Source organism: Topomyia yanbarensis, chromosome 3, assembly GCF_030247195.1.
Source record: "Topomyia yanbarensis strain Yona2022 chromosome 3, ASM3024719v1, whole genome shotgun sequence".
Lineage (NCBI taxonomy): Eukaryota > Metazoa > Arthropoda > Insecta > Diptera > Culicidae > Topomyia > Topomyia yanbarensis.
In genome coordinates this window covers 45,357,314-45,374,779 of record NC_080672.1, presented here as the reverse complement: position 1 = coordinate 45,374,779, position 17,466 = coordinate 45,357,314, and the positions used below count along the sequence as shown (strand labels likewise).

At 39.4% G+C, this 17,466-nt stretch overlaps 1 protein-coding gene across 3 annotated transcripts in view; it reads right to left on the bottom strand.

Moving 5' to 3' along the window:
- Window positions 1-476: 476 nt before the first annotated feature.
- The window catches only part of LOC131687761 (uncharacterized), a 270,188-nt gene continuing 253,198 nt past the window's right edge, over window positions 477-17,466 (bottom strand). Inside the window, exons 2-4 of one of the 3 annotated variants that reach the window (XM_058971853.1) lie at window positions 10,864-10,989; window positions 1,784-2,383; window positions 477-1,713 (exon numbers count right to left, since the gene is read on the bottom strand). In XM_058971853.1, the coding sequence (XP_058827836.1) occupies window positions 2,265-2,383; window positions 10,864-10,989 (245 nt within the window). In that variant the 3' untranslated portion in view covers window positions 477-1,713; window positions 1,784-2,264. The remainder of the gene's footprint in view (window positions 1,714-1,783; window positions 2,384-10,863; window positions 10,990-17,466) is intronic. The other 2 variants (XM_058971854.1, XM_058971855.1) reach the window with 2 other exon arrangements.

Genomic DNA, 17,466 nt, shown 5'->3' with positions numbered 1-17,466 from the left:
TTGTCGACCACTAAATGCTCCTGCTCAGTTTTTTTCTGGCTCCAGAATAGTAATAACCTTGGCATTTTTCCATCTTTCAGGAATGTATGCTAATTCAAAACATTTTTTGAATATTTTGACCAAGTATTACCGACTTTATAGGCAATTCACATCACGATCAGCAGTCGTATTGCGAACTTAAAGAAACTGATTTATGTCTGGCGGGAAAAGCCAATAGTTGCAATCATTAGAGTAATATAAAACCACAAATTGTCAGCGATGGCTTCCTTGTTGTGTATGGCGAGATAAACAGAGTTGATTGAAAATGAAAATATTCCTCAATTGAATCCGTGAACGCGCAAAATTACTTCAGTTAACGTGGAATGTAGATTTTAATTAAAAATGAAACCTGCAAGTAAATTAATCCAATGGAAGTTCTTTCGGCTCTATTCCACTGTACAAAAACACGATCACATTTATTCGATTTTTTACCTTATAATATTTCCAAATAATTTCTCGACTAAACTCGTTAGCACTAGTATTTACAACGATATCCACTCTTACAATGTATTGCTTTCGTTTCGGTGTAACTACCACTATTTCGAATACAGCGTTAACTATAAAACTACGCTCTCGTAACTCAGCGCTCAGGGTAGGCTCAGAATTCGAGGAAGACTTATTTAGGTGGCATTGTACGACGGAAGTTGCCTTAATTCGTAATGTATCTGACTTGGCCTTCCGCGAGTTTTATCGGCCCTTGGATCGTCCCATGAAGGAGAAGAAAACTCCCCACCCGCAGGCAGGGGAAGGTCAGTATCAATATAGTAGATAGTTTTTTTTCTTGCACACTATTTCACGGTGCGTTTAAATGTAGATAAATTCTTTCACAGAGAGTATTTGCTGAGTTTTGTTTGAACATGTTCCTCTAAGTTTAACTCATCGCTATATTTACGCTAAACTAAGTCTTAAACTAGGTATTAGATGTATGTATAGTTTGTGTCTATAAACAAGTCTGCTGTCTTGATGAAATGAACACTAAAAGTAGAGCTTTTTATCATACACACGTCTTGTACACGTGTTTGGATGAAAAGGATTGAAAGTAAAAATGATTTCTAAAATTGAATCTGTTGCATGTTATTAATGTCATCTAAATTAAATTCTAACGTTCAAGGTTGAATACGCCAGAACATTTTTTTGAATTATTATCCAAAAGTCCTAGTATGCGTCAAAACAAAAACTAGCTGCGTACTTGAATGTATAACAGTTCCTCCAACGATTGGTAGCTAATACGTCATCAACACCACGTTTTTCATAGACCGTTTTGGCGCATCCTAGGATCTTGTTCAAAAGGACTTCGGTTATTGCTCTATTATTTGCTGTTTTGTTGTCGAAGCTGCTCTCATTTTTCATTGAGTCATTATTTTTTGCCCCTATTTCAAAATTAACCAGATTTATTTAATGAGCCCTCCGTGATGCAATAATAATGAATTCCATAGGTACGGGTGCCTTACTGGGCGTTTGTTGCGTAATTGAATTTTTCCTTTGCTGATGCGAGAGCATAATCAAATTTGTTTGTTGGGTGCTTTTTTTCTTGCCACAGATGGGGGATGAATGCTGGCTAAATTGGCCTCATGGTAGGTCTCATAATTTGCTAAATTAGTACGCACTAACGTACTTCGTTCGTCGGTCTGCCATTATTATACCATGTTGAGAGATCACATTTTCTCGATAACTCTGGAATAGCGGAAAATAGAGGCTTTAATAGGAATTTGGTTGTGAGTTGCAAAAATTGGTGGAAACTTACTAAGTTCTAGTGAAGTGAAAATTCTAGTCCTAGATGAATTTTATCTATGGTTTTGCCGGGATGTGCGGGTGAGATGAGCAAGCGGAATCCGTCGATGTGTTGGGTGATTACGGATTTTTCGCCGTGCTACTTTCTTTCTTATGTAAATTATCCTATTTAGTACGTAGCGGAGTTGTTCCTCCTTACCGATCTTACCATCTAAAATCACTTGTTTCAATCTGTTTCTACTGCAGTTGGTAATATAACGCTAAATCCAAGCATGCGGTGGCGACTGCGGCTCAAAAATACTATTCTGTTCCGTACGCGGGTCTCACATTTGCAGAACCAAAGGCGTAATCCCGTAATCGCTCTGTTTGACAATCGCCAAAAGTTGGAAGCGAGACTGGGAGACCCACGCGATTCGGGGGATTTTGAAATCACTAGTAGTTTTGCGCGCTTTTTAATTTTGCTGTAGGAATCAAGGACCTGGTCGCAGCTCTAGCTAGTACATCATCCCCGGATGGACGCCGCCGCCTCGCTGGAAGTACACGTTCGGATTACTGCTCATCGTTTGCTCCAGTGTGGTGTAGAGATTGGCCTCGTCCGGGCGCATGAATAGACCTTTGTTTGTGGGAGGGGAAAAGGAAAAGTAGAAAAGCAATAGTTAGTGTTGTCAGTGGTTAATGTGTTGCTTAATCATCGATTAGTTTTTAGTATTAAAGAAGTTAATTTTTGCACGATTTGCGTTTAATTTTCACAATATTATTTTTTATTCTAAATACTTTCTATAATAAATACGCATATTTCGGCTTTGTTAAGGTTTGTCATAGTCGCTTGTATTTGCTATGGCGCGTGTGTTCATTTTGGCGTACAAGTATGTCTGTGTACGGTGCAAGTGATAATAAAACGATCATATTTCAATACATAAATTGTCGATTCAGTAAGTTTTCGATATTGTATTCCTTGATTGTATCAGATCAGATAATGCAACGAACAAAGGCGTACTAAAATTTCACAATCCTAGATCTTAGATGTGCTCAGCTTATTTCACTTTCCTGTGTAGTTAATTGGTCTAATGATCACTTTCAACAACACATATTCGACGATGTGTTGCATTTTTTATCTGCTTTCGTTGCACTCCTCCTCCCCCGCAACCGAAGAAATCGGTGGTGCGTTGTTTTCCATTTAACTTAACATTATTTTCTCAAAACATAAAACACAACAGTTCGGCCGGTGTGGCACGCAATCGAAAGTGCAGTACATATCAACATACCACAGAGAAGTGACTGTTTAAGTGTTTCGATTTTGTTGCTCATTGTTTGTTTGCTTGTTTGTTTGTTTAATTTTACGCATTCCCTCCCCGAAAACATGTTGTTTTTTTTGTTGTTTGCCGGCAGAAAACTCTTTTTGTCTGCCTCTGCTTACTATTTACTATTTCGCTAATTTAAGTCAAATTTAAATCCTCTGTCGCGGAACAAGGCACAAGCCTTTACGCTCAAACACGCGAGCCTTCAATGAGTCATGAGATTAAGCGGGGGCTTCTACTGCGGCTACGAGTAACTATACAAGGTTTTTGTTCAGAGAATGAATTTGACACGACACGATTAATTTTATGAATATAACAAATGAGCATCAACGAGGAAAGTGAGAGTAATAATGGTATCCATTATGATAGTTGACAGCATTCGGGAGGTGGTGAATTTGGTGGAGTTACGAAACCGGGAAGTATTTTTGCACGGCTTACCGCTGATTTATGTAGGTACCCCTTTGCTGGTCATCGGTACTTTGCTAGTACCTGGTGATGTAACAATTGATGTTGGCAAAGAGAGAGAGATACGATGGAAACGTTTAAATAGGGCTTTTTCACGTCAATAATTATACTGAGAGATACTGACAGTGACGTTGTGTTGGATCCTCTAATCCAAAGTTTATGGTTTCGACTTGAAACATTTGAGTTTTGCTTCCGGATTTAAATTTTAATGTGGTACATATTCAAGTTTCTAATATCAGCAGTGACAAGCGCGTCATTTGGTTATTAATCTCCCTAAAGCTTAAAAGCAAATTTATGTTTGGTCCTTTACTGCCTATGATCACATATCAGTCCCATAAAGATAGGAAATCCCTTAGAAAACGGGACAACTATGCGAACATGGGTAGTTTATGAACATAAACAAATAAATTTATTGGCAAAGTTGTAGAGAATACCAAAAGCATTAACTTCGCTTAAAAGACTATGTGTCTATCTGTCGATTTTAATAGAAATTTGTGAAAATTTCTATGATATACCCATGAAAATTAGTTTTTTCAAAAACCGCAAATTTCCACAGACGAAGCTATACCAATACGAATCTGTAAAGCAAACACTATCATATCCAGTGATAACCATTTGTCACATACTGTCTTTTGCATGCTAAATATACAGTGAAGACCCTATTATATCAGTCCCCGATTTTTCGTCCCATGATTTTGTCTACCCCCGATTTTGTCAGCTTTTTGACCCGATTTTTTCAGCCTCATGTAAAAATTCGTCTGATGGGCTCTAACATGCGAATCTAGTCAAATTCGAGTAAATTCCTTTTCTAGCATATTTTTCTTATAAATAAGCAAAAATAAATAAATCATTTTTCTTAAATTTTGCACTGTAGGAGCTCCTTAAGGGAAATTTTTACTAAGTGATCAGAAAGGGTTATGAGACTATGTCAAGGGACTAGAGGAGAATATTTTAACCACTGCAGTTATTAAAAAGCAAGAAAAAAGATGTCTCGATTTTGTCAATGTCCCTGTTTAATTATCCTAAAATTCACCAAGGGACTGATAAAAACGGATTCCAAAAATGGCGAAAACTGTATTATGAGGCCGTTCATAAATTACACTACATATTTAAGGGTAATAGAAGAAAGTATGCATTTTGTTACATAGTGGCTAGAGGAAGATGGGGCGCTGAAACATAGCATACGAAACAACAATGTGCTTCTCACTTTAGGGGGATTAATTACCAAACTAATATTTTCTCCAAAGTTGGAAATATTTTGTAAATAACCTTGACTATATCATATTTTTAATAAAGATAGAGGTTTTAATAAAGTGGAGAGAAAATAAATTAAAGGGGGAGTCGATCTTACCCTTATGGGGTGTCGGTTTTACCCGCAGTGCCCAGAAGAAGTCACTTTTTTCCAAGTTTTGCCACCAATAATTTTTAATGCAATAAATATTTTGAAGCGCTTTCGATGATTTCAGAAGAAGCATTCTGCGTAGAAATTATAATTTTCTTGGTTTTGCGATAACTTAAAGTAGTAAGCTTAAGGTGTCGGTTTTAACCATAGTTCCCCTACGTTGTGGTCGGAAAATTAGAAAAAACATGCAATCAATTATTATCTTCGTTATAGAGTTATGGTGTCTTCGGAAAAGTTGCTAGCGGTGTATTTGGTTGAGGTACACTAGTTCGGAATTCAGTCGCTAGGGCGGCGCTGTTATCAGCTTTTTTACTAAAGCTAGATAGAAATGAGGTGTCTTCGAAAAGGCGGAGGTCCTTTTTTTACGTATCTCCTCTGAAGATGCAAACTTTGTAGGTCCTGTATGTTTTGAGATAGAGCATATTTTGGTTAAAAATTTTACTTAGGTACAGATTATGTTTTCAAAAATGCGCCATATTTCAACACTTGTAGGACCTACAAAGTTAGTATCTTCAGAAGATATACTTATAATTACCTGACATACAACTTTGTTGTCGACACCATCTTTCTATCTCGGGGAGAGGGGGGGATATGAAATTTTTTTGTATATGTATGAAAAAATGTTCAAAAACATTCTGAGCAGGAAAAAAATGTTCAAAACCAACAACTCAGGGAACGGGTTTGGATAGTCAAGGTAGGAAAGATAGCTGTTGGTATAGAATTAATGCTCTTCCCCTACGAGGACAATCTGGGCGGCAAACTTCAGACTGTCTAATTTACTGAGGTCTTCAGTTCCCTTGTGCAATTCAGTACCACTTCCTTGTTGAGCTACCGACTGGTTCGCGAACTACTCTGTCTAGTCCCCGACGATAGATCTAGCCTACTCCGACGAAAAGTTCCCCTGCGAGAGAAGTTCGATAGCGAGCCAACCAGTCAGGTGCTGCGGTCAGTTCGGCGATTCCGGTAGAGTAGGGCATCCGGTTTGCTGGAGCCCCGGCGCGGCTGGTGGTGTATCGTCACGATCTACGCGGTCTCGTTCCCGGCGGTTAATCTGACTGTACTCTGACGGAGAGGTCCCAGACGAAAGAAGTTCTCCCGATACCGATTCTTATTTGGTTTCAGTACTACAACTTCTTGAGCCCTTTGGCTCCGTAACCGGTGCCGTTTAGCACCGCAACTCCTTTAAGCCCTTTAGTTCTCTTCTTGGGCCATTTAGCACTACTTCCTTGATGACCCATTCAGCTCCTCGACTTGTTCGCGAACAACTTGGTCTATTCCCCGACGATGGCCCTGACCTACTCCGACAGAGATTTCCCCGCCGGGAGAGGTTCTCCCGAGATCGAGCTAATCAACTAGGTGCCGAGGTCAGTTCGGCGATTCTGGTGAAGCAGGGTATCCGGTGCACTGGTGCGTCAATGACCCACGACTAGTGGTGTCTCGTCGCTGTCTACTCAGTCTAGTCCCCAGCGGTGAATCTAGCTTACGCTAACGGAGAGTTCCCTGGCGAAAAAGTTCTCCCAATATCGATTCTTCTTTGGTTTTCGCTATTTTCCCATCGGAACAACCGGTGGGGTGCCGTGGTCGGTCTGACGAATCCGCATGAAGCGTGACGTCCGGTTCGCTGGCGTTTCAACGACTCATACTCGCTGCTCTGTTGCAATCTACTCGACTAGTCCTCGGCGGTGAATCTAGCTTATTCCTGCGGAGAGTTCCCTGGTGGTGATCGCTCTCCCGAAACTTGTTCGATGCCCATTCCGTTGTAAGACGGTCATGATCTACATCAGCGGTTCTCAACCTTTTTCGTACCACGGACTCCTTAGATACCACAGTGGGTTCTGCGGACCCCCATAGATAAACATCAATTTTGTATGCTATCAATATGTTAGGATTGCAGCTTTCAGCGCCACGGTTGGTATTCCATCCGGACCGGGGGTTTTCTTTGATTTTAGTCACATCGACGCTTCTTTGAGCTCGTCGTTAGTCACTTGCCACTCGGCTGTGTTACTTCCTTCTTCTTGTTCGCCGTACGGTGTCGGTGACCAGGTAGTTGAATCGTGATTAGGGAAAAGACCCTCAACGATTATCTTTAGCTTACCCGGGTATATTTCAGCTGGTGTCGACGGACCCTCGTCTTCGTCATGATGACTCAGTACGCGTCCCCCAGGGATTGGCGTTTAATTCTCAGCACAGCTATTTATGGCTTCCTAAGCTTGATCTCTCGTTTTCTCGAAACGTCGCTTGCGCTCCTCTCTCACTCTACGATCTTACGCTCTGAGCCCGCCTTCTGGCTCTAAGACAAGCAGCGTGTATCGTACTGAGCTACTCATTTAACCCGTAAGCTGCACGCCATCTACTGCATGGCCCTAGTTTTCGTGACATTGTAACGCCACAAGCCGTCACAATCCTTCTTGTTAGATCAGCCGCATCAACGTACTTGATTCCGTTGTTCGTCGAAGTAACTCAACAAAGAGGTTATCGTTAAGGTTGCACAGAGAATGCGCAAAAATTCGCAAACGAAAAAAGCAGTTTTTTTCCACACCGTATGTCAGATCTTCATAAAAATCAATCAGCAGTACTGTAACAACATTCTACATACGCTGATTGATTTTTATGAAGAGCTGACATACGGTGTGGAAAAAAACTGCTTTTTTCGTTTGCGAATTTTGCGCATTCTCTGTGCAACCTTAAAGGCTTTCGTCTTCCACTTTAGCTTGCGGCCCGTCCTTCTTCGTGCTGCAGCAGGGTTCCATTGGCCGATGCGGTAGCGAATCGCCTGGTGGTCTCTATGGGGATACTTCTCTCACACTCTCCAGTCCATGTTCGCCGTCTGTCAAGGACTACAGAATGTGGCGAAATTTCTCTCGGTACCGATATCCGTTTCGTGGATCAATAAGCTCCCAGCTCCTCGCTTCTCCGCGATCTATTTGTTATAGTCCTCGGCGGTTGAGCTAGCCTCCACAACGTACCGTCAGGTAGGTGTCGAGTCTGCAGCCAATTTTCACTACAAGGAAATATTTTCACAAGATAACTTTTGCAAATGAAACTTTGAGAATTTCATTTAAAATATTAGGCATATTTTTGTTTTTAACATATTGCATTTTTTCAAAATTCTCCAAAATACGTCGGGGGGAGGGGGTTCCGTCCCCAACCCCCCCCCCCCCCTGCTACATGCCACTGTAAATGGTATAAACAATTCAAAGAAGACTATTGATGCTTCTATCTAATCTGTATAAATTTCCCAAATATTACGAGGATCAGTTGACTATGTTGCGTGTTTTTACTATAAATGTAAACAAAAGTCGCACTCACGCGTGTCATAGGTGTGTATTAGAGTGACAAGAAAAAATGGGCCCGATCGGCCCACACCTGAGTCTCTAGTCTCACCAGGAGTACTTGCTCCAAATTTGAAGCAAATCGGACAAGTCTAGCTAACGGACCAACGTGCCTGAAGTTTGTATGGGATTTTTCGATAATTTGCATGGAGAAAACCCACTAAATCGCATTTTCGCCGCTAGGTGGCACTGTGTGCATCGAATTATGACTATAATTGAAAATAAGAAAGATAATTTAATTGTCTACAACTCTGTTGAAGACTGCTAGTCAATCCGGCTTCGTTAAAAGAAGTTATTAAAACTTTAAGGTAGTGATGTCTGAGTCAGTTTTGCATGGGGCCTAGCAGTGCATGGTTTGTACCAGTACTCGATTCCCTTCCCACGAATTAAACATTTTTGTGAAATAATGGTGAAACTTATTTTTTTTAGCCAAAACATAACTCGTACTAAGTACTACAATTCTTCTAAACATACTATTCAGCTAAACCTAATCATTATTTCACAAAAATGTATAGTTTGTGGGAATCGATGAGACACAACAATGCACTGCTAGGCCCCATACAAAACTGACTCAGACATCAATTCGTTAAAAGTTTAATAACTTCTTTCAACAAAGCCGGATTGACTACCAGTCTTCGACAAAGCTGTAAACAATTAAATTATCATTCTTATTTTCACTTGTAGTCATAATACGATGCACACAGTGCCACTTAGCGGCGAAAATGCGAGATAGTGAGTTTTCTCCATGCAAATTGTAGAAAAATCCCATGCAAACTTCAGGCACGTTTGTCCGGTAGCTGGACTTGTCCGATTTGCTTAAAAATTGGTACAAGTCCTGGTGGGGCTAGGAATCGACTCAGGGGTGAGTTTTCGAAAATTCATTATTTTTCTGGGCAGTCTATTGTGTATTGATAACAAAATTTGTATGGCGTGTTATAATCGTGCATGGAAAATTTTCCATAGAAAAAATCAGCAATTATTAACTTTTATTCATATCTTTGGCTTCAGTTGGTCTATAAACAATCGGTGAGATGCATTTTGAAGGAAATGAATCAGGGAATCTAGACAAAATAATTATTTTTGGTTACAGTGTTGCCAAATATGCTATATTTCCTGTTTAAAACTTAAATTGCATTTTTCTCACAATTCGAGCATTTTTGTTTTGAAAATGATTATACCATTGTGTTGCTCAGATAGTTTTACATATATAAAAACATCTTATACATCAAGATAACATGAGCCAATCCCCAAACACAGTCATTTGAAGCAAAATATTAAAAATTTCTTAGCGCATTTCTCGCTATATCTCAGTAACCAGGCAGAATGTCAAAATTCTGTAAACACCACTTTGTAGAGATTTTTTAGTCAAGTAATGTGGTATATCTAACTCAGTTTACCCCAAGATGGCGTTTGTCATAAGATAGCACAACAGCGACGAACTTGCCAAAGTCACCATAACTCTAACTAAATTGTGGGTCTCCTTTTGGACGCTAGGTACCCCCAGGGTTACCCCCTCGAACTACGGAAATGTTTGTGAATTGAAAGCTAGTTTAGCTAATGATCTTATTTTTCTAGACAACATGGGTCAATGAACTAGTAATAAAACCGTGTATTTTAACAATAAAAACAATGTTGATTTGGAAATTCGGAAGTTTTTTTCCATTTTCTGTAAAAAATTCAAAATGTGGGTTAGCCCATTTCGGACGCCAGCCATTCAAATGTGAAAATTATGAAATACAGAACGAATCGCTGAATTAAGCTTGACACTGTCTTAGACATTGAGCTAATGTACAAAAAAAGTTAAGAGAATCTCATTATTTTACTCCCAACCAAGGTCAGGCATCTTCGCCCTAGCAACAATAGTTAGATTGTTCGTTCCACGCGGAGTGGAATTCCGCTCCGCCAGAAAATGAGTTCAACCGAACTTACTTTTGTTCAGCTTTTAACAACCTACTAAACTAAAGATCTACAGGCAGTACTAGTACGTAGTACTCAGTGGCGAAGATTGATCTCGGTTTCAAAGCTCTATTATGTCGGGCTTGTTCCAGTAGCGTTCGCGGTGTGTTATAATTTACTAGCATTTTCTGGTTGGTGGCAAAAGTGGGAGGCACCGACCGTTTTGCCCCGTGCGCTTGTATCGGAAGTCGTTGGCATAGTAATCTTTCACTTGCAGACAGTCAGTTGAAGTTGATCGTCGGTCGGGTCGGTGGGTGGTTGGTTTGCTTGGTCTGGAGGTGACGAAAGGGGGAGGGTTGAGTTATTTGTTTCGGGATGAATTGAGTGTTGAGTTGAGCACAGAGTGTTGACGTAATCGAGACGTAACTGAAACCGCCTCGCACTCAAATTCTGTCGATGGTCTTAAGTAATGGTTCGGAATGTAGTGCTGTTAACGAACCTGCGAAATGCCAATCATTAGCGAAAGTGTGGGTGTCTCGGTTTTTGAAACTAACTTGTCCCCGTCTCCAAACTCTTACTTCGAGGGGGGTTTTGGGGTCCCCAAAGCAGCACTTAACTAGCGCGTGGGTTATTTAATTATACATGCATTTAGGTATTAGGGTACTAAAATGAATCAATCAACCGGTAATATCGTACATACCTGGATACCGTGCCTGCTGCGGTGCCGGCGAGGGATAGTAACAGAAGGGATGTGTCATGTGTGCTGGAAAGTAATGATACATGCGGGGCGTGTAGCTCGGGGGTGCCGTAACCAGTGCAACGCGATCTAGAAATATGCAACGGGAAAAAAATGGTTTTTGTGTGTGCGTGGTAGTTTGTTTGTTGGAGTATTTTGTCCAATTTTAAACTATTGACTGTACTTGAGTGTGCGTGAGTTGGGTGCTTTTTTGACAGATTCAATGTTTCCTAATTAATTACGATTAACTTAAGCACTATTTATCAAACAGTAAATTTAATGTGCAATCTAGTCGGTGCTTACGTCTATATTTACAGAAAATGATTCTTCAAACTCTCTTCAACAGCACGGAGTAGGCCTTTTCAATGCTACATCGAGACAGTGTATGGTAAGTAGAAAAAAAAAACCAATAAAAAGGCTTGAGATGCCATAAAAACCAGAGAAAGAATACGATCCCAAGCCCTCTTAATGATCATGATTGATTAGCTTTAATTTAGCATCTTTATGACACTCGACTTCCGATTCTAGCTGAAGCGTTCTCCAGCGGTTGGGCCGCCACCATCATCTGCATAGAATACCGTTTTCAAACAATAAACAACTAGCATGAGAGCCAGGTAAGCCGGGAAGGCTTGGAAGGAAACTCCACGTTCTACAGTTCTTTTTCGCGAAAATCCCACCTATAATTAATGTCCGAAAGTTAGAAGCCGGTGGTTGCGATGTGTGTGAGAACTTTTCCTGTCCCGGTCTCAGATGGTTGGTCGTATATCTCCGGCAACTCAGAGAGGCGCTAACAGGCTGACAATAAATTACCGACTATTGATCGCATCATTATCTGCCGGTCTAGGAGAGAACTGAGATTCTGTTTTACCGCTAGACAGGCATCTGAATCAGATTATTGGAACCCAGCTACACGCCGATGCAGGCGCTGGAAATGAGTTATGCTCTTCACATCATTAGCCCTGTGGCTTGTTCCATAGTCGGAGTTCCGATGGGAGGAAGCGCTGGAATGTTCGGCAGAACACCTCCATTGAAAACTGATAACAACTACATTCGTGGTGTTGGCGGCGTCGTCGTTGTCGGTTGTCGGTTGCGGCAGTGGCTGCAACGAGAGATTGTTCCAGTGGCATTCCGGCCATCACGCCGCTGCTCTACCTGGTTCAAGTCAGTCTTGCACCCCAGGTATGTGCTGGTCCCTGTAGCTACAAGCTCATGGTAATTCCCAAGCTCTTGTGTCTTCTGGCAGCAGTGCAAACATTGCACACAGGAAGAAATTCACCGGAATGTTTGGCATCTCCGGATCGTGTGGAAGCACGGGTTGATTGGCTTAGGGCGGTGAGGTGAGGGGTCACGACAGTGACGGAGAGGACAGTTTCGCTGCGTCGCGCCAATATTGATTATCGCTGGCTTATGCTAATTCCGCGCGCCCGGGACCAAGTGGGAAGTGTGCAAATAAGGAAGGACATTTTTTTGCGTCAGTATCGTGCAGTGCGGCAGGCGGGTGGATTCCTGACATTTTTGAATCGCATTGAGTAATGCCTGTAATGGCTTGTATCGTGTTTTTTTAATGCAACCAGCGGTGTTCAAATAAGCTCAGGTAAAAAGAATTGAAGTTCGGAATGGACGCTTTAATAGTATTCTTAACAGAACAATTAGCTTAGAACGGTACTGTTTAAATCCTTAGTTTGTAAGTTATTAGATAACTTACAAACTAAGGATTTAAACAGTACCGTTCTAAGCTAATTGTTCTGTTAAGAATACCATTAAAGCGTGCATTCCATTGTCTAACGAATTGTTGTGTAAAAACCAAAAAGGATTATGACATTTGCGCGTAAAGAGCAGAAAACCTATAATCAAATTAATTATTGGGGAGGCGTTACGAGTTCGTCTCATCAGAATTCGACAATACATTAGTGACAGAGCAAAGCTAGCGCCGGATTTAATAATGTAACAACGGTTAGGGGATCAAGAAAAAAGATTCCTTAGTTAATCATGCGACTAGATTTACATATTTTTGTTTTTGACCCGAACCACCTTCGCTTACAAGTTCAACCAGCAAAATTCTGATGAATTCGCCGTATTTTCAAACGGAAAAACACATCTGACAGACTGATCAATGCCTCAGCACATTGTTTACACAAAGTAAAGTGACTAAGTGCTTGCGTATAGCTTTACGCGCAGTAGTTACTCTTTGTTAATTCGTCATATCAGTACTCCGTGCATGTACATATTTACAAGCGAACCCATCAGGCGATCACCGGTGGAATGGTCCGCGGTGCTGTACGGTTCCAGAAGTTTTTCTTTTGCCAATGCAATGCGACACGACGACGCTCGGACGCCGCATCGTCACTTCCAGAAGGAGCTACTCTTTTTCACACTTGCATCACAATGCCGCAGTACAATCGCGTAGGGTACATATTTGCATATTTTTTTGTGGCTTTGTTTACCGACATCGGCGAAGCTGCCAGGAGGTGGTAAATAGTATAGGGACTTGCCGTCGTCGTTGTCGTCTACGTTTGTAAATCGTAGCGCACAACATCTCGGAGAAAGGTTGTAAAGGAACGTGCTTAGAATAATAATAGAGCTTGCAAAAGCGACGTAGCGGTCATTGAAGAACTCTGGATCGGGATTCTTGAGAACATAACATACACGAACAGAGCCTTCCTTGTTCCCGGTGCGAGATAAGCTAGTTTAGTTATATGTACCACCAACGCGCCCGTTTTAGAGGACCCACCGACGGAGCTCGACATGAGCAGCGTGAATGTATGAAAGTAAAACCGTATAGGGTAGATGCTCCCTAATTCTTCTCAGTCCCATTATTTGGCTTAGTATCTGATGATTTAATTTGAAACAAATGCATCAACATGGCTTCACTGAATTCGCCATTTGAGAAAAAATATATAATTTAATTTTGGTCTGGAATTTACGTTTCGACATCGTCTCATCAAAATCCGACACTAACTTAGTGACAGAACTAAAAAACGAAGACGTAACAATTTGTGTTCCTGGGCAAACCCATAGTCAAGCGGTTGACCAGGGGTTTGCTGAAGAAAATTTGTGTTTTCCGTTTTTCGAGGCTACTGTCGATCCGGCGCAATAATGGTTTCAAACTCCTTAATGGAGAAAAAATAGTTTTTAACTACATTCTTCTCCACTACGGTAGAGTGTATATAATTTAGGGTTCTAGTGATTTTATAGCATTTCCCGCCTACATGAAACTTCAAACACAAAACGTCACAATTGGGTCATTAAATGAGAGAAAAAAATCATTTTTTATTACATACATCGATAAAGCTGATTTTCGTGATTGCAACAATGTTTTTTTCCAACTCAGGAAACCTAAAAATAATATTAAAATTCAAAATAAAGAAAAATGCTGACAGTCTGGATTTGACACTATCAGAAGGATTTGACACATCGAATTTCACAACAAATGATGCCCTGTCGGAAAAAAATAATACATGTTTTCCCGGTTTTCCCGCAGGGTTATTTTTATTTGACATAAACACCATCTGTAGTTTTCCTATGTATGGTTGCAAGGTTACATAAGATTTATTTTAAAAAACGAAAAAATCGTTTTTATGTATTACAACGATTTTTTTAAATAATGTTATATTATGTGTATTGGACCTAAAATTTATCGAATGGAACGGAAAACTATATATAGCTTAATGACCCAATTAGTCGGAATGCTTACTTTAAGTTGATATATTTCCACTGTTCTCCAACTGATCCTGACAATTTTAACACCAATGGATAAATTAACATTTGTGGATGTGTTCAGATGCCATGAGATTAAAAATTGATTTATTTTATAACATGAAAACATTTGATTTTACCGTGACATGTTTATTTTTTACCCACAAAATTTAATGTATGTATACAATGCTCATGTTCCACTAACACATCAGTAATGCTGAAAAATGCGTTGTGTATTGCATACATACAGAATATTCGTAGGGAAAAACATGTCACGAATAATTGTGAATTTGATTTTCAATCTTGTGGCAATTCAATAAACACGAGATGATGTGCAACCAAGCTAGGACAAGTTAGCGATTTCTGGAGCCAGTGTGGAGCCAATTTGACATTTTAGAATTTGACTAATGGGATACTGTTTTCATTACCACAGGGCTCATTTCGCAGTGTTTTGCCTCATGATCAGTGCAAGTTGCATAATAAAATAATTTGAATTCGTCAATTTTGTATCGTGAATATTTGATATATTAAATAACGCTGAATATTTGAATAAAGACTCGACATATCAATCATTTGTTTACCATTTATATATTAGTTTCCTTCTGATCGAATATCTGTCAATAGAATTCATATCAAGAAAAAAATATTTTGAATTATTTTTGAAGAACATTATTTGTGACGTTAGCCTGTTAGCGTATTTGCAATATTGAAATTTACTATTCTCGTGTACGATTAGAGTGTCACTGACTCATGTGTAAAAAGAAAATAAAATATAGAGATGTCGGGTCATTATCCAGTGATTCTGCGTTTTTATTTAAATCTATTAAGGGAATCTTCTCCTGGAATCGGCGAAAAATCAAAGCAATATTTGAGAATATTTCAAGGAAAATATGAAAAACATATGAACTTCTGCTTTTGACCTCCTTAAATAAAAAGTGTGTAGTCTGCAGACTGTTCTGTAACGAATCGTTCACATAGCGAGATGGTGGAAGGATGAGTCGAATGGATTTATGAATGTTAGTTTTGTTCTTGCGGTTTGAGATGATATTATGCTGGCCAGATTTGCTAGAAACATATAGTATGTGATGTGGCGAAATGTTTGTTAATAAAACGGACATTGTGTATTATAGAAATATATCTTAATATGAAAAAGAAATTGGCTGCACTGCCAACATCGCTAGCCGCATACAGTCTGCAATTAATCAGCAGGGCACAAGAAAAGCAAGAAAACTAAAAATAAGAAGCCAGTTGTCTCGTCTTGTTTTAGCCAGCCCCCTGTCAAGAATGGCGTCTTTGTACAGCCAGCATCACTGCCATGAAAATCAAAACAATAATTTTGGATCGAATTATTGAAAGCTGTATTTGGTTACTAAGTGCTGATGTTCTGAATATTATATGGTATCTAATCATCCCGCAAGATGCAAAACGTCGTGTGGAATGCTTCAATATTGTGCGCCGAGCAAAATTCTTTGTTTGGGGCTTTATAGCTATAACGCCCCATATATGTAGGTCGCTGTCAAACTCCATATGTTGGTATAGGGTTGCATAGTGGTCGGAAACGTCAAAAACGTGAACTTAATTCACTAGAGGCCAAACCATCGAATATATTCACAGGGTGTCTTTGGAGGAATTGTTCGAATAAATATTCCCCACAATCTGATAACAATGGAAATTAGGCATGGCTTACTATGATCGAACTAAAAAAATTAACTTTTTATACTGACGAGATAGAAAGTTGGTGTCTTCGACAAAGTTTTAGAAATGCTCATAGTGAAGAATTTTGTTGAAGAACTTGAGCTTGTAGGAGTAAAGGTTATCGATTTATAAGACGTTTTCTATGACAACCCCCTTAAATCTAGTTTTTTTAATATAACTTTTTTCATTATGACTTTTCGTGCAAACTATGTATAACACAAATATGTAGGTATCAAAACTACATAATATTGTCGAAGACTGTATGTAAAAATACTCATTTGTTTCAAAGTTATTGAAGATTTTTATATTTTTTTACACCAACTTCAACTACGTATAAGAAAGAAAGGTGCAAACCAAAATGCAGGAACAGGCACTTTTTTAACTCTCTAAACTATGCACAATAAAGCTAAGAAGGTTTGGTGCGTGGCACTCTAGAACCCTATGAATAGGGTAAGCTTACTTTATCATGTTTTTTGACTTGACTTTTTGATTTTTGCCGTAAAATTTAATAAATAATGGTATGACATTCTTTTGTAAGCATTAAATTCATTATGACATGTCTATTTGAGTATATATTAGGTTGGAATCTCCAATGATATTAAAAACTTTATATTTTTGCTCCTACGTTTATAAAATCTGAAATATTCAGGTATAAGTGAAAATAATACTTGTAATTGAACATTAAACCAAGAATTTCAAAAATTGGGGCAAAAAAACAAAAAAAATTTTTTTTGCTGATTTTTGTATGGAAAAAGTCAAAAAACATGATAAAGTAAGCTTACCCTATTCATAGGGTTCTAGAGTGCCACGCACCAAACCTTCTTAGCTTTATTGTGCATAGCTTAAGGGACCACTTCAATGGAAAATAATGTGTTTAAAGTGAAAATATTCCAGGAACACTGTTGGTTACTTTGATTGCGTTGACAAGACAAGTCAAACAAAAATCTAGCGTTTCATTTGAAAAAGTCGTTTTTCACTAACGTTCTCAACATGCTCAACAACAAAATCGGTGTGCAAAAATAAGATTATATCCTATAATTTGAGTACTGCGTAACTGGAACTGGTAAAAACATCTTGTGGCTCATTTATTATGATAGTGCCATTAGTTTTATATTAGATTTTTCGGATTTATACAAGGCAAGGTAACGGTACACAGAATAGATGGTATGACAGGTA